This window comes from Plectropomus leopardus, chromosome 1 (assembly GCF_008729295.1).
Source record: "Plectropomus leopardus isolate mb chromosome 1, YSFRI_Pleo_2.0, whole genome shotgun sequence".
Classification (NCBI taxonomy): domain Eukaryota; kingdom Metazoa; phylum Chordata; class Actinopteri; order Perciformes; family Serranidae; genus Plectropomus; species Plectropomus leopardus.
In genome coordinates, this window is record NC_056463.1 from 20,432,773 (window position 1) to 20,451,254 (window position 18,482).

The 18,482-nt window shown below is 39.2% G+C and overlaps 1 protein-coding gene across 4 annotated transcripts in view; it reads right to left on the bottom strand.

Annotated features, from left to right (window-relative positions):
* Positions 1-17,381, bottom strand: part of mindy2 (MINDY lysine 48 deubiquitinase 2) — a 28,551-nt gene extending 11,170 nt beyond the window's left edge. For 2 of the 4 annotated variants that reach the window (XM_042492361.1, XM_042492279.1), the window contains exons 1-7: positions 16,416-17,381; positions 15,313-15,370; positions 12,093-12,157; positions 4,349-4,507; positions 3,166-3,167; positions 2,798-2,928; positions 818-960 (exon numbers count right to left, since the gene is read on the bottom strand). In XM_042492361.1, coding sequence (XP_042348295.1) covers positions 818-960; positions 2,798-2,928; positions 3,166-3,167; positions 4,349-4,507; positions 12,093-12,157; positions 15,313-15,370; positions 16,416-17,321 — 1,464 coding nt within the window. In that variant the 5' untranslated portion in view covers positions 17,322-17,381. The remainder of the gene's footprint in view (positions 1-817; positions 961-2,797; positions 2,929-3,165; positions 3,168-4,348; positions 4,508-12,092; positions 12,158-15,312; positions 15,371-16,415) is intronic. The other 2 variants (XM_042492522.1, XM_042492443.1) reach the window with 1 other exon arrangement.
* Between the last annotated feature and the right edge of the window lie 1,101 nt (positions 17,382-18,482).

Sequence of the window (18,482 nt, forward strand, 5' to 3'; positions counted from 1 at the left end):
CCGAACCCAAGTAACTGAGCCCAAAAGATTAATTTCACTATTTACTACCACTGACAAAAACAAGTAGGTCTAATAACGACAAATTACACACCTGGCTGATCACAGCTGATCGATAGATCGCAGCAGACTGACAGTGCAGAGAGGGAAGACAAACACCTGAGTTTTTCCTCTCAGCGTCTGAACAGTTAAATGTTTAGTGGTGGAAAGTGACTTCTTCAGAAGACTGTTTTAGTCTCAGTTTTAGTCAGACTAAAGATGGAATTCTTTATAGAAATGACGACACATACTCTCCCCTCTCCGCATCTCATCCAGCTGCTTTCTGCTGCGCTCATTTTCATCAGGGGCGGATTCAGTGATTTCAGTGATTTGGGGGCCTGGTGCCCCAGCCTAACACATCTATCCAATTTGAAAGCAAATAATTAAATTAAATTAAATAAAGCCTGGTCCACGCCTGTAAGTCATCCCAGCCTTCATATCCGTTAAGGGTGTTTTCTGCATGAAACATTCAAGGGGAAACACTGCATTGCTTGTTGATTTTCCGGCTGCAGCTGGACAATTAAGTTCTACAGTCCAAGAGAACTTCCTGGTAGCAACCAGCACTGTATGGTAGCAATGTTGCATTGAATTGTGGGAGAACAGAGCAAGCTGGCTGCTTGTATTTATTGATGAAAGAGTAGCCATGTGCATTAACATAGACAATTGAGGATGTGATGCATCGTGACATTGAATCGAATTGTTGGCAAGACAATCGAAATCGAATCGAACCGTGAGACCAGTGAAGATGCCCAGCCCTGGTAGTCAGGACTTTAGTGTTTACCTTGTATTTGATCATGGTGCTGAAGTGGTTGTTCCTGAAGAAGACGCAGAGCTCTCCCTCTTGTACTGTGGATGTGAGCTCGCACAGGCCGTGGTATGTAAGCTGTGTGGCTGTGCTGCTCAGAAACTGCTCTGCCACGATGCCTAAGGCGAGAGAAGGGGAGACGGGGAAACAAAGAGAGAGAGATTGAATTTGTGATTGATGAGCAAATGCAGAAACATGGACCCATGAAAAGTCTTACTTGAATATTTTATCTTTATTTGTTTTCTATTTTGCAGAATATACAGACAGATTTAAAATTGACTTGACACTGATTGATGCCCATTTCAACTGTGATGTTTTTATTTTGATAAGCTTTCCCTGTTGACCTGCGAGGAACTAAAGTCGTTCTGAAGATAATCAATTATTTAGCTTAAGAAGGAGCATGACTTTCACATATTTCTTGTGAATGCACTCTTTCTGATTTAAAAATATTTTCATCATTAGACCACTGGATGAGTCATCTGCACTACAATCAAGCAATCATTACTCATTTGTAGGTCACTATTTGGAGAGCGTGTTGGAAACCTTGCTGTAATGTCTGCAGTAGCTATTTGAACACTCTGACTCTGTGCTGCTGGAAGTGATCACACTAACTATAGTGAACTCAATATAGGCTGAGAGGCAGATGGTGTGGGACATCTGTAAGACAGAGCAGCATTCAACGCCCACAAAATCAGCGTAAAGCTCAAACACACACAGAAACAGTCTACCCTAGATGAGCCGCAAACTTTAGAGACTGGCAGAAAAGAGTACTTACTATTAAATATTTCAAGACATGGAAGAATGACAACAAAAGTCAGAGATGTTTAGTTATATCAGTCCTTTAAGAGTGGTTTTTAAAGTCGTCTCAGCAGTGACGAGTAGCATCAGCATTAAGTTACTTCAATCAAGCCCTCATAAGAATTTCTGGTCTACAAATGCAGAAATACAATAAAGAAGATTGAATCTTCCATATCAATATTGTCATTGACTAAAGGCTGTGATGTGTTGACTTGGCAGCAGACCAGCTAAAAACCACTCAGGAAGCTCTGTGTTGAATGAGCAAATATTTTTAGTGGGGAAGTTAGTGTTAGTGACAGCTGGTGAGAAAAGTGTGAGCTGTGGAAGTAGGCCATTAGATGAGTGTCCGCATGTATGTCCTGGTTTCATTTGAACTCGGTCTGTGGTTCACTTGACGGTCCAGTAAACAAACATATCTCATGCAATGATTGTGCCACTGGATTAACGTTAAGCTGCACACCGCTGCTCCTCTGCAAAGTTGAACTTGTTTTGCTAGATATGAAACAAAGTAGGGTTGGAATCGTATGGGATTTTTTTTTTTTTTGTGATATTGATAGAAAATTTGAGGAATGAAAATAATCCTCTCAGTCAAATTCACCTTGGTTTACTGTGCCTTTCATCTCTTGTTTTGGCAAATTAATTACACTCAAAATACAAGTGTAGGGAGGTGGAGAGAAAGACTGTAACCATAACTGTATCGAAAGCGCACAAAAAGAGTAATTACACTCAATAGTTGGTGAAAAGGCAGCCAGATGGTGTTGGGGGAGAGAGAAAAAGCAAGAATTGAAAGAAACTGAAATTATTTGAGTTGCTGGATTACTTACACGATATTATCATATAATTAACATGATATCATATGTGTATAATTAACATGATATTAACATGAAATCAGCATTAGATTTTTAAATATTGCAGTTATAATAAAATAAAAAAATAAAAGTCAAAATTGAAAGAAGTACAATTTTTTAGTCAAATTACTATTCTCTTTTTGTTCAGAAGCTCCAATATTTTAACTTTAACATCTACCCCCAAATGCATCACTTTGCTTCTTTTTCTCCACCTTCGGTTACTCAAGCGGGGAATGAAAGGAGATGAGGGGAGACAGGAAGAGAGTCAGGCAGGTCAAAAAAGGAGGGGGGGTGAAGAGAAAGCGCTCACCTTCCCCTGCCAGCTCGCTGTTGTCTGACTGTTTGCAGGATATTATCTTCTCCACCAGCTGGTTGTAGCTGCAGTTGCCCACTGCCTTGACAATGTCATGCATCTGCAAACAACGATAAAAAAAAAAAAAACTGTGGGAAAGAACATTCACCAAACTTAGATGTTATTTTACTGAACGCCACAGTAGAATCACACAACATGTAAAACCCATGAGAAATATTATGGTGACAACTGACAAGGGTTCATACTGAAACTACTATCACTGTGTAAACTTGATCCCTTTTTCGGTGCAGTTCAACTAGTGCATTTAGCCGTTAATTATCTTTATTAACAGCGGTGTGAACATTGTCCTTTGAACTCAACTACACAACTGCACACCGAGCACCTTATACGGAGGTGGTCTGCTTCCAAGAGAAGCCGTTGGTTTGTGTCTAAAAAAAACTGGACCAACCACAGGATTGTGTAGTACTAGAGCTGACATTAATTTGAATTCAAAAGCTAAATTTTAATTACATGTGTGTATCCCATGTGCTGATTTTTGGAAGTGTCGAGGAAGTAATCTCCTGTATAATTATCCAAAATCATTTGGCAACTATTACAATGTATGCTTGGCAGTTAAGTAAGCGAAATGGAGGACCACCAAACTATTGTATCCACCCCTCATGGTGCGAGACATCAGTTTTTCACCCCATCTCTAGCTTTATTTCTGAGCTCTTAGTGACATGAGAGATGATAACTGAGGCACCTTAAAGTTCAGTAAATCTCAGCTCACTGATTATTCAGGATGACAGTCACAAAAGATTTAAAGATTTGTAAGAAAGTTTAACTCAGTTTACAGAAAGTCCTTCTCTTCATTAAGATACAAACAAATAATGCAGAGAACATGTATAATGAATTAAAATACAAAAAATAAATAAATAAAAATGGCTTCTTCAGACTGAAGTCAATATTTAGTGTAAAACATGGAATCCTACAGCCATGAAAATTGGTAGCTCAAACAGTCAATATTGAGCTTTGGACACGTCTTGAATGCAACCTGTGTAAATACACCAGAGGATTAGCATTATATATCTCACATTGTCTGCCCAAAACAGTTCAAGACACGCTGAGTGGAAAAAGAAGTCACACTAAACACTAAATAATTTTAGCCTGTTGAAGTTATTTTATTCTGAAATATTTGCATTTTTAACACTGTATACATATTCCCTGTATGTTGTGGTTGTATTTTAGTAAAGAGACTACTGAGAAATAAATATGTATATATCTATTATTATTATTATCACTATAACCTACACAGTACAGTGCTGTAACTTAGCCTTTTTTCAAAGTAGTCAGTTTCCTAGATTGTTTAAGTTAGATCAACATGTCAGATTTTACTGTGAAACTACAGGTATGAAAGCAACCTTAAACAAACTGCAAGTATAGGCAGGTAGAATATTTTTCTTTGTAGTGGGTTTTAAAGAGATGTGTCCAGGATAGAGAGGAGGGCAATAAAACATGTTTGTGGGAGGTGTAAAGAGAAACAAGAGTGATGACTAAGGTTATTCTCACCTGGGGGTCAACCAGCCAGCCGTGGTAGAGAGGTATGTCGAGCAGATCAAACACAATGCATTCTGGGGTGTACTCGAAGACTCGCACCCCTGTGAACTTTACGTTCACATCCAGACCTGTCTGCAGCTTGTGCAACACTGCCATGGCATCACTCATGTTCTGGAAGAAAAGGAGAACAATGGCTCAGATTGTTGTAAAGAACTGAGTGTAACAATGCAGCAGAGGGATTAAACATCAACTTGAGGTTTCCAAAAAAACGTCTTTAAAAAAGGCACCTTTGCTTTTGTACTAAACATTATTCAGAACAAAAAGCTGTGTCACACCCAGCTGTTTTTAATGTGCTGTAAGCCGTCTTCATCTGCTCAATTATTCCTGGTTGTCTGCTCACACTCAACATAGCTGCAGCTATCATGAATTGATTTTTCTACCTTTACAAGAAGCCATTAGCTGCCGTTTATTCCTGTACAATACAAATAACAACCACACACCAACGCCTCAGTTTGGTTTTGTCAGATATTTCTGCTTCATAGTTAGTTGATTGTTTCATACACTTACTAGGTTTTGCTCTGTTTTCTGTCAGTCTACAACCACAAGAAGGAATAGAAGTCACTGACAGGAGGAAACCATTCGATATCACATTTCTGAGTAAGCTCTCAGGCTCATCTTTGTGAGATATGATGTTTCCCTTTAGTAATACCAATGGGTGGACAAAATATCAGGAACACTTAACGACTTGATATAACGCAATCCATTAGCCCTGCAATAAATAAAGTCTTTTTTTGGGCCATTTTAAGGATGTAGTCTATTGACTTAGAATGAGTTAAATTTTAAGTTGTTCCATAGAAATTAATGCCCATTTTTTAATACTTACTCAAGGCTCAAAAATTATAAATTGAGGTAAAGTTGATGGGTAAGCACTTCTTTTTGTAAGTTCCAAAAAACCCAGATTTAAATAGCTAAAGACACTGTCATGTCTTTTTGTCTAGATGATGGGAGATGACTCATTGTAGCAGAAGGTATGCATTGACGTCATTTTTTCACATGATACCCCCCCCTTTCTGTAGTGTGGGAGTCATCAGGAGGAAAGATCTCAGCTGTGATATCAGGAGGAAAATACAGAAAAAAAGTGAACGCCATCAGAGCCACAATGCCCAATGCCATGCACAAGACAGCCAGAGCTGTGTACATTGAAACAGACACGGAAATCGAGCTGGTACATACATAATGTTGCATCACACCAAGGAGGAAATGTTACACAGAACAAAAACTGGCAGCATTAAGATAACTGGGTGTGGTTTACTGTTTTATCTAGATACATTCAGCCTACAACTAAAATCCAGAACATAAAATAGTGTATAAAGAGCTGTTCTGGATTCATTCAGCAATAGCCTACAAAACCCCTGTATCTATTTAAAGAGACAGTTCAAACTAAAATAAAAATAACAACACATTTCTTCCCTCACCTATGGTGCTATTTTTCCATCTAGATCAGTCTTGTTCCAAAATACAGCCTGGGGGACCAACTGTAGCCCTCAGACCAATTTTTAATGACCCTTGAATAGCTTCAAAATATACTATAATGTTAACACAATGTTGGTTAATCAAGCAAATCACTTTGAATTTATTTTCATTCACCTCGCAACAATCAGGACAATCATACAGTTTGTAGACATGCATCAAGTAGGAACTGCAAAGGCAAAACTCGTGTTTTTATAAACAGACAGTAAATGAGCAAACTAACGATTACGTAACACCAGATATTTCCTGCTAAGCAGGCAGGGCTGCACTAAAGGAGCACAAAGTCAATGGTGAGGGCTGCCTTTTTTTAGGAGTGGTGGAAAGTTAACTACTTTTTCACATAAAAATATAACGGTTGTGTTTGTGTCACTTTTGTGTGTTGTTATTTTTAATTAACCCATATGATGTGAGAAAACAGCTGCCCCCCCAGGTATTTTAACATTATCTAATCTGGCCCTTATTCAAGACGTTTAGACATCTCTGATCTAGATGGTTTTGGGGTGGGTTTTTTAATTGTTAGAGATGTCGACCGTAGAGATGATAATAATAAACTTTATTTGTATAGCACCATTCATACAAGAAATGCAGCCCGACGTGCTTTGCAAGAAAGAAATGACATGCACCAAGTTCCTCACATCAGATGTCTGCCCTCTCTCGAATATAATGGAACTAGATAGTGCTTGGCTTATGGTGCTCAAAGCGCCAAAAAAATGTAACAAACTCAACAGCAATGTCCTCAAGATAATTCAAAGACCTTTTTGTGAGCAGTTTCTTATAGGAACTACTTTTTTCCTACCAAACTACACCCAGCTGACCGCATCACTGTGCAGAAGGAAGCGTGCATCTGCAGCTAGCTTCTCTCTCATCCATGAGTACTTCCTTTTTTTGCCTGTTTTTAGCAATTTGAGCACCACAAGCAGGTGCCATTTAGTTCTATTATATTTAAGAGAAGGCAGAAATCTCTACAGCTGATATCTCCAACACTCGACAGCTCACACCAATACAGTTTCGATTGATTAATAGCGCTTAAGGTAAAAGAAAAATATCCATTTTTGATTACGTTGAACTGTTCCTTTAAAGCAGCAGCCTGGTCAAAATGGTTGTCAGCTTTAAATGTGTGCTTGCTTTGTTAATGTTACACACACCTCAGGAATGTTTTGCCTCACCTCACTTTGGCCTTCAGCAGTGTGTGAGAGCTTCTGCCTGAATTCTCTCTAATGCAGCCGGTTTCATAACAGTGTTTTCTATACGTTTTATCCAGGTGAATGCACCATGTGAATGCTTTCCCTAAACACAATATTAAATATACAGAAATGTCTACTTCAGGTTTTTCTCTTCTGAAGCAGCTTCTAAGCTCTTCAGAAGAAGAATGGCATCACCAATTGCAGGGTGTTTACAAGTTCCATTTAAATTATATCTGCCGCATGTTTCCTGCAGGTTTTAATTGGATGTCTTCTCCAGTATTCATGTTGCCCAAACAGAGCAGGGAAAAACACCTCTCCATGCTGCTTTTTGTCTTTCACAGTGATAAGGAAACATCAGAACTTTCTTTTGTGAGGTAGAAAAATCTGAATTATGGTTTCATGCTGCCAAAAATATACACCTCCTTTATTTCAGTGACTAAACCACTGAAGAGAACAAACTGTTTACAATTGACTAACATTAACTCTTTAATCATGTTTGGGCGAGGATGTTATCAGCAGCTGTTTACTGCACTGTGTGAAACCACACGAGGCTATATGCACATCACATCATATCATATGTAGGCCATATATGTCACATATCTGCACACCTGAGAGCCATAGAAACAGATCAATTCTCACATTAAGCCTCTGAGCCATGTTTCCCAGCTGGCTCCTAACCTCTTCTGCCATTTAAGTCTTGGATCAAGATAAGCCTCGCAGCTGAGCCCTGCAACTCTTTTATGAGTGTGTAGTTGCAAGTGATTTCCATTTGTTTTCAACTATTTTACAATAAACTACTAGAGAAGGTAGAGATGGAAGAAAAATGACCCCAATGCAAAGCCAGTTACTTAACAGCAAAACAATAAACCGGGGTCGAAAAACTTTAGATGTATTTGCAGTTAAACCAGCTTTGAATGATAATTCAAAACCAACCGTCCATACCAACTTTCTCTACTATGTTTTTGTAATTCTGTCATCATGTTTAATCATTTTAGTTATGAGATAAGATAACCCTTTATTTGTCCCACAGTGGGTGAATTCACAATGTTACAGCAGCTATGAGGTACAATATATAAGCAGCGAAAGAACAATACAATAGTAAAAAAAAATTACAAATATAAAAATAGTAAAATATTAAAATGTTAGATAATAAGAAAATGTTGTCCAAAATAATAATTCTAGGGAAAATGTAGATTAAAAACATACAAAATGTACTACTTTTACAGAGTAAATAGTTCACTGCCCAGCACATCAGTTTAATTCTTTAAAACGTGAATTTGTTAGCATATTCTGAGGAATATCACAATTTTAATTTCAGATAGAGCATCTACCAGCTTGCTTTGATACATAATTGGCCAAGTGGTCAAAAATAACATTACTATTTTGAATGTGAATCTTTATTTTCCATGATGTATTGCAATCTGATTTGTGTGTGTGTGTGTACGTATTATAAATGTCACATCCAAGATATTTTATCAAACAGTTTCAAAGGCTTGTAAATGAATAATTGTTTGACCGTCTTTCATCTCTGGTGAAGAGTATAATGGCTGTCACATTTGAAAAGAAATGAGCGAAAGGTCACAGTACATTGTGCAGACTCTGTTTTTGAGTTTACAGCAGAGATACTGTATGTCCCATTAATTTTGAGCTACTCCAGCTTTGATGCTTGGCGCGCAGAGCGGAGGTGAAAAGCCTTCAGCTGGCCCATCTGAGTGTGTGGATTAGGAAGCTTACGAGCAGCGGTGATGGCAGGATTAGCAGGGCTGTGTAATGGACCACATCTCTTCACTTTAGGGCAAAGCGCTCCAACAGCAGATGAGCGCTTGGAGATCAGATGATTAGCAAAGCATCGCTCGCATTCATCTGCGCTTGTTGGATGTATTCTCCCAGTATAACATTAGTACAGCGCTGCCGAGGCCTATTCTGTATTTTTACTTCCACTCGTCACCCCAGGTGTCAAGGGAAGGCCTCTCTGCTGAACTAACTCTGTTGACTTTCATCCAGAATTTACCCTAAAGAAAATCCTGAGTAGATGTAATTAACTGGTAGTTGACAGAATATGGCATTACAGTGCCAAGATGAGGGATTTGGTATCTATAAAGCTTTTATTAAATAACATGAGAGTCCCAGTTGATAATGGAGGTGGGGCCATTATAACATGTAGCCAAAAGAATATAAAACCATGATCTAGAGCAATTAACAGATGGACAGAAAATTAATTGGTAACAATTTTAATCATCGTTTTAGTACTTTTTGAATTTTTTTGTTTGTTTTTAATAAAACATTTGCTGGATTCATGCTTCTTTAACAGGGAAATTTGATGCATTTCTGTCTTACATTGTAATGGTCTGCATAGCTTTGGATTTTTGAACTGTTAGTCAGATGAAGCACATCATTTTAATATGTCACTTTGTGCTGTGGGAAATTACAAAGGTTATGTTCTACCATTTTATTGACAAAATAATTCATCTAGAAAATAAGCGGTAAATTCATCGATCATGAAAATAACTGTTAGTTTAAGCCCTACTATAATCAAGTCTTACTTTATAAAAAAAATAGAATACTGGAGAATGAGCTGTTTTTCTCATGCTGCATTATGAGTTTTAAACCAAACGGTTCTGCCAAGCAACACAATTGAGCAACAGTTTTTGGCTGAGAAATATATACTAGAGGTTGACACTGTGGTCAAATGCTCCATTGCTAAATAAAAATCATTTTTAGACAGACAGACAGATAGATAGATACTTTATTTGTCAGCTGCATACATTTACTCAAACAATGAAAACACAATAAAAGCATTTTAATGCATTTTTAGGGAGTGCAGCTGTCTGATATTGGTGTGTGCAAACTTTGAGTGTGCATTCATGTAAATCTATAAAAAAAATATACACAGCAGATGTATGAAAAACAACAACAACAACATATCAGTCACTGTACGACAAAAGTAAACCATTACATAACACCATGACCCATCAGTGGAAGCTGTAAATAATGAACAGTTTTCAAGACTGTGATGTCCCACAATGTGGGTCATACTTTTATGAATCCTGGCACACGTCAGCAGCTGTCACTGTTCTACATTTATGTTGGATGTATCATCCAGCTAATCTGAAGTTCCTAATGTTGGTGAGACCCTCATTACACACATAATGAGGACAGAACACCTCTCAACATAATGTGATTATACGTTTGATTGTGCATTGGAGCTATTGTAAGGGTTTGCAGTAAATTGCATATGTTAGGAAATAAACTGATAACCCTGTGTGTAGCTTAATCTCAGATCTTGTAGATTACTCCCGCTTGAATTAAATCAGTGTCCAGCGCCACAACCTGTACAACTGATAACACGGTCTCTCCCTTTACCCCCATTATCATGTTTTCATCTCACTTAATATCTCTGCTTACTTAAGGACAGATTCCTACTCAGAGGTCCTTTGACTCGATTACCAGAGTCTAGCAAACATATCTGTGAAAAATCGCTCGTTCTAAAGACATATGTAAGATCAGAGAGCAAAATGCTTTTTAATCCCATGTTGGGATTTAATCTGTTTTATTCAGAACAAAGGTGTAAACAAGGCCCACTACTGTGAATGAAACACGATAACCCATCTCCTCCAATGACTGAACAGCCATCATGGAAGAATTGGCTTGTACGAGTGCTGCTGAGCTGGGTTCACTGAGACAAAAGCAGAGCAAAACTCCACTCTCACTTCAACAGCTCCTCCGAGTAAATATTTAACAATAGCTAAAGAGCAGCCGTGCAACTGCTATTTTAATCCTCATACACTCCTGTGGCAGATGATGTTTTTATAAGCTGAATTTATAAATAGAACTACTTCTGTTAGGAACTGCAACAGCTCTTTTTAAAGTCTGAGTGGCTTCAGTTGTATTTTATAACAATACATTAAGCAATAAAAGCACGTCATCTCTCCAAGATATAAAGAGGAGGACACCTTTTGTTTGACATGCACATAAACACATCTCAGACTTTTCTCTCTTAGATCCCAAAGCCCTGCCCGCTGTAGTTTCCACATACTGTCAACCACGGCATGCCGACATGAGGACACCCACATGCAACAGAGCTCTCAGGCCAGTGTCTAGGATTAGACTGCCATAATAACTATGCTACACAAACTCTTACCACTCCCTTACTTTAACTGTGCATGCTGAGGCCAGCACTGATTTATTTAAGAGGTTGTATTTCGGCTCAACTTAAATTTAGAAAGACTGTTGCAGTGAGTTTCAACACATTATATTTTCTCCTCTTTGAATGAGGGACAAGTGTGGCTTCAAATCATTCACAGATGTGCTGGTGCTCTGCCACGCAAGAGGGGGAGAGGCAGGGCCTCTCCCACATCGTAGGCAGGCAGAGGAGATGGGAGGAAGCAGCGAAGCTGGAGCTGAAGCTCCATCTCCAAGTGCCTCTCATGGGGAGTCTTGCGCACACGCGCGCACACACACACGCACAGCCTCAGTAATAGCCGGGAGCTGAACCCAGCCATGCGTCTCTAAGCATTCACAGCCATGTGAAACAACATAATCTGACACTCCTGACCCCTGTTGTTCCCTGGGCCTTGCAAGACACATCTTATGTAACCTATAGAGCAGTGGAAAAAGAGCTAAGCCGCACTTTTATGTGGTTTGTAATCAACTGGATGCTTATTTCCATATTATGGAACATCCGCTGACCTTCTCTGCTACCTCAATGCAAATGTGCAAACCCGTTTTGGTGTGAGCATGCAGCTACTGAATGCACGCCACAGCAGTGTGCGCCTCACTTTGTACACTGTGGTGAAAATACATCAATAATGGCGGCAAGAACAGCTGAGATATTTTGAGTGTGTCGATGAGACAAAGTGAGAGCTCACGCTCAGCTTGCACAATTACGGTTTGAACGCAGAGAGGAGAGAGAGTGAGTCCATCCCAAAAGCCCTGCGCTCCCTAAGTACCATGAACAGTCAGCAACTCACTAATGACCACACATAAGCAAAAACACATGCCTGGTTAATAGTAATATTCTGCAGTCATCAGGCACACCTTACCTGCTCATAGTTTAGCCGCTGAGCCTCTGATATCTCTTTAGGTTTGGTTTCCAGAATGTAGTCTCCTGCAGAAAGACAGATGAGAGAGATGTTGACTGAGAGTGCATCGACACTGTAAAACAATCACTACCTTGATGGATTATCACAATGGCTTCATAGCTTGAGTGTTTGTATAGAAGATGACGGATGTTTTGAGATGTTTTTAAGAGCCATTGGGGCGGTTTAGCATTGGCCAGCTTTTTCCAAAGAAAAGGCTGTGCCAAACATGTAGCATCAGTTGAGTCCCTGTCCACTGTGCTGTCACCTGAGAGCTCTGTCAACTCAGCTCTGTAGCAGAGAGCGAAAGCTGGCAGCTGTCTGGCTCCAGCTCTGTGCAGCCTGATCAGCGCTGCTAACATGCTGCTTTTTTATTGTGAACACAGAAAACAAAACCTAGACTTTACATCAGGTGTAGGAGGTTATTTTTCAAGGCACGTCATGTTTGCCTTTGCTCTTGAATAGTATACTGTGCATATGACTTTTTGTTCTTTATGTTTCTATAATCCTTTCCAGTATTTCACATAGGTTTAATAGCAAAACAAATCATGCTAGTATATTCTTGTTATTGCTGTTTAAGTTTTATTGCAGTCCTTACTTTTGAAAACTCTTGTGTGAGTGTTTTTCAAAATGCTTCACAGAGAATCATTAATTTATTAGGAACTGGCAAGAGTATCATGCTGCACTGTCAACACATACGGTACTTTTCCTGTGTATTAGTCAGAGGAATACCATCGACCTCTGTCATCAACAGCAACGTTAAGTAAAAACAGCTACACATGGAGAAAAGAACATTTTTGTGTGTATTTTGCTCAAGCAAATAGAATGAATGGAATATATCCAGGGGAACGGGACATTTAAAGGGACAGTTCACCTAAAAACCAAAAATACATATTTTTACACATTAATCTTGGTTATTTTGGTGTGAGTTGCAAGGTATAAGAGAAATTGGCAAAAAACAAACATAACAAATAAATTGAAAAACTCAACAGCAATATCTCGTTCCAGAAAGCATGACCCAGTTATTTAAGTTAATCCACAGACCTTGTTGAGCCAGCTGAGTAACCACATCATGATTTCTGGAAAGAAACATTTCTGCTGACTTTTCCAAATGTATTTTTTGGCGCTTTGAGCACAACAAGGCGAGTGCCATTTAGCTTCATTATATTGGAGAGAAGGCAGACATATCTACGGCTGATATCTTCAACAGTCAGCAACTCACACCAAAACAATCTGTACTGATAAACAGCACCAAAGGAAAGAGGGAAAATATCCATTTTTGATTTTGGGGTGGACTGCCCCTTTAAGTTTTATTCTTGTAATTTGTGCTTTATAATTGTAATGCCTGACAAGGGACAATGATTACTTCATGTTCATACTGTTAGAAATATAACTGCCTGATCCATTACTAGCCTATCTATGACAAAACACAGTTAATGTTAGCATGTGCACATATGTACTTACGCTTAATGGACTAAACTCAAACTGATGCATTAATAAAACTCATGCACTCTTTGTAGCACAGTTCTGCCTCATGTGAACTTTACTTTTATACGGTGTTAGGACTGAAGAACAGACTAAAACTTTTAAGACCTCTTCTGACTTCATTTCCATGCTGTCACCCTAGATGAGGATTTTAGTGCAAGGCAAGATTTTTTCCAGCAGGGGGCCAGCCAGCTGAGTGGTTTTACTACAGCATGTCCACAACAGGGAAAACCCCTCACTGCTCTGTACTCTGGTGAACTGTGGACTCAGTCATCTTTGGTCCTCCCTTAATATCTGGAACTGTCTGCCTTTAAGCGTCTGGATCACTGGCCATGCTACACTGCCGAGTGACAATATCCTTTAAACACCACATCTGAACTACATCACCGACTATCACCCTTAATGTTTGTGTCTGTGTGTTATGTTCCACCAACCCCTGAACATTTATTCTGTGTACTGTAATTATTACAAGCAAGCATCAGGCGACCTCTCAAATAGCACACTAATGGGCACTTTTGAAGGAAAAGAAAGATTGTGAAAACACTGCAAAATTAATTGTTGGAGCACTATTCGAGCCATGGACAGAAACATGGTCATAGTGAGGGGAAAATCTAACAAAAAAGATGATTTATGATTCATAACAGCCCCTTTTATAAACACCAGTCCAATAGTAAATCCTTATTTAGACATTTACCATTGCATTACTTAAGCAGCTGATCAATGGTTCAGCGTTGGTCATTACTCGTTCTTGTTCTCTGGTGATGGACCTTGAGGCTAAATCACAAGACTAAGTAATGTGAATGTTTTGAGTGTGCATCAGTATGGATGCTTCAGTGGACTTCTACGACCACTTAACGTAACATAAACTGAGGTGCATATGTGATGGAATACGGGTAGCGCAGATGAGAGGTTATACATAGCGTCTTTTGCGGTGAATCTAATGTACATCACACACGGCCGTGTATATGATATGATATATGATTATGATATGCTGAATTTTTTATACGAATATGATGTACTGAATTTTTGACTCCAGGGGGATTAACTGGTGTCATTGGCATCCGCAAATGGGAATCTTTTGAAATAAATGAATAAATTTCATAACAGTGCTATGATGTGGATTATTTTAGTTTGCTGAAGGCCCTGATAGAGCTGTGAGGAGACACTAGTGAAGACTGTCTCTACCTCTGAAGAACCTCTGCTGTAATCAGACGCTACTTTGATATTGTCGAGTAATTTTAGTTATGAAGGGCAGGAGACAGCCAGAGAGAAGAGATAGCTCAGGTTTCCTTTGCAACAGCAGAAGATTTAATCATGGGGGATTCCCCTGTTCTGCTCTCTTCTTCTGTTGACTCTGGAATATATATATATCTCTGACCTTAAGTATGCAACTGCTAAAATTTGAGAGGACGTGAAACACAAGAATGTTTACTAGGCTGTTGAAACTCAGTAGCAGTGGCTTTATGAGGTAGTGTGTTTACAAGTGTGGACTAATGCAAGACCCTCTGTAAAAGCAGGCCAACATATTTACTACTTTATAAACATGTTTTCATCTACAAGTTAGGAAATGCATTATGTAAAGCCAGGTGAAAAATAAAAGCAGGAGAGATCCATATTTACTGCATTGTTACCGTTTTAAATCAATGATGCAGCATTAACCTGCTCTTGTGTTATAGGTTTAATAGCTACAAACACTCACCGAGATACTCCATCAGTTGCTCAGCAGTTATAATTTCCATCATAGGTGGCATCTTAACCTGGAAACAGAGAGGCATGGACACCCATGAGTCATTCATTCCATTAATCAAACAAAGCACTACGACACAAGGACAAGACTATTAACTGTTGGGACTCGTGCTACAGTTTGTAAAACATCTCGCACCACATGTCAGCATTCAACATGCAGAGAAAGCACATAAACATGTCTTGGCAGAAATTAATTTTGTGATCAGAAGTGGCAGTACTGAGGGATAGAAAGTAGGGTTGCAAGTGTATACCGCTTTTGTAGTATATAGTGGTATGAAAATTGACGCTTGCTATATTGTGTACAGTTGCTTATTTATGGTATTGACAAAGATGCAACCCGACCGAGAGTCCGGCCTTTATTTCAGTTGTTTTAGCCCTTTAAAACCTGAATAAATTGCTGTTATTGGTATATTTTCTAAAAATTTCCCCTATGTTTTTTTAATACACTTATGATACTTTTATCTCTTCTTTAAAAAAAAACAAACAGAATTTCAGTTCATTTTCCTGTTCTTTTTTCCCAAATTCCTTGCAGTTTGCCAGGCACCTTATGTCAAGTTGCGCGTTGCCTTTTTTCCCCCCATAATTTTTTCAGGTTTCAGAGGTTTCAATGCTTGCAAAAGGCGTCTGAACGCAGCACAAGAAAACTGATAACAATCAAGGTGTTAAAGGATTAAAAGTTTTTTCAAATCACTTTTTAAGAAAGATTTCAAGTTTCAGTAATAACTATGAAGCATTTGCTCAACCAAACCCTCCTGGGATATCCCATCTGATGGCAAACATCAGTGGGGATATTCCCAATAATAATCCTGTAAGACCATATATACTGTGAAACCACTATATTTTCTGAGATGGTTGTCATTCTATGAAATCTCATGTTTCAACTCTAATAGAGAGGCACTAGACTAGATGTAGTGTAAGGTGTCAAATTTAGTCTTATGTACATTTCCCATTATAAATATATAAAACAGCTGCTGACAGAGCTTATAAAATGAGCCTATCATTAAGTTAGAGTCAAGTTTCTATTGACCTATGCTCATCTCAGATCCTGTTTTTTACCTTCCATGCAAGCAGAAGGACATTCATAATTGCCAGTAATGGACATGGGCCGTTCTCGTTCTGGGTGATGATCGGCGTATTCTCCTCCCTCCACTTGATCCACTTAATGTGGTATATGGACTGGCCGGCGGCCCGGTCCTTAGCGCACGAAGTCTTTGTCCCATCAGCCCCGTACTCGCCCTGCAGGGCGAGGGCCAGTCCCCTGTCCTCCAGCCCCTCACTGTTCAGGTCTGAGCTGGGGCAGGAGTTGAGGTTGGAGAATGACTCGAGTGAATCTATGCTCCGGGACTCTCCACCGAGGCTGGGATCGGGGTCACTCCCACTCGGCAATCCCTCCGATAAGGTGTGATCGCCGGACAGCCCCGTTTTGACGTTTGCTGTGATTGTATTGTCCGGACACAGATGAGTCGGTTTGGCAAGTTTTGTCGGTTCACTTTCTCCACCAGCCGAAACCTCAGCCTGCACATCTGTGCCCTCCTCAGCGGGAGGTGTGGACGAGCCGTCGCTTTTGTTGTTTACTAACTTTGGGGCACCACCCTCGCTATCTTCTGCAGCCAGCACCGAGTCATGTCCCATCCCGTTACTGATCTGATCCCCGGACCCCGGACCGCTCGTCGAGGTGTCCTTCTTCGCATCCTCCTGCACCGGGGGGACTTGGATCACTTCTGGCACGCCGGACTTCCCGGCAGTGGAGATGACATTAACGGCGCTGGGAGCACTAACATTAGTGGTGCTGTTATTACAACTAACGTTAACCAAAGTACTGAGAGGAGCCTCACTATTCTTGCATTTGTCGGCTGCTCCTTTCACTCCGCCGACAGCCGTAACGTCGCCCATCTCCCCCGCGATCGTGGCACACAAAGAGCTCCCGTCAGTGTCTCGATGCAGGTTTGCATTTTTCTCCATTTCGATTTAAAGACTGTCGACAGATTTTAGCTCAATTGCAGCAGCAGCTTCAGTCCCAAAGACGCCATGACAACTCTGCGAGTGACGTCATCAGAGTGAATTGCTTTCAGGCCGAGCGAGCGAGCGCGAGCAGGGGGGCGGTAGGAAACCAGCGGCGGTGCGTTTGGGTCAGCTCGTATTCTTCACACTCTCAAGTTTTTTGTCACTCGGGTTTAAAATGGTGTTACCCATCCAAGATATATTTTTGAGTTTTTTATTGAATTTTGGTTAGAAACAAACAAGGCACATTTCAAGTATTGTTCAATATAAATAGTAATAGTAATAATGACAATAACAATAATAACAACTTTATTTATATAGCGCCTTTAAAAACACAATTTACTTAGTGCTTTGACAAACAAAGCAAAACTGAGGCAATAAACCTGAGTTAATAAAACAATCAAAGTTAGTCAATAATGCCAAACAAAGGCCAACAAAAGCCAGGCAAGAGTTAAGGCAGAATTTGACAGAAAGGTAGAGAAGGAAACATGTTAGAAAAATATGGTAACAAAAAAGGCACTTGACACAAAACATCAATAATATTGATAATAATAAGCATAATCAAGACAGAATAAATATCATCACCCCAAAAAAAAAAACAAAAAAAAAAAACACATGCCTTAAGTAAAGCAAAAAGATAAAAACATATACAAAAGAATAAACTCAAACAACTTATTTAGTAATAAAATAGTTTGAGAGCTTTCTTGTCTTTAGTTTTAGTGACTGACTCAAGAGTTTTAACTCATTCTTCCATGGTACAGGCTCAGTTTAGTATTTAAGTATCTACATTTATGTATGAAAAACTTCCCCACTAACAAGACAATATTGAGAACAAAGTCCACATGCTTGTATTCAATACAAACATCAAACTTTACTGTCAATACCAATTGAAAAAGCAGAAGTTGTGATTTCTGTTGTTTTTTTTTGTTTTGTTTTGTTTGTTTTTTTACCTCAAAATACATGTATCCCTGAGATATTTTTCTTTTCATTAGCATTAGACAGTGGATATTTTATTTTCACAATTTTAGCATTATTTTATCCTGTGGTTACTGATTTTATTCTTTCCATTGTCATAGTATGTTTTTTTTTAAATTGTTTTTATCTCTATTTCTCATTATCATC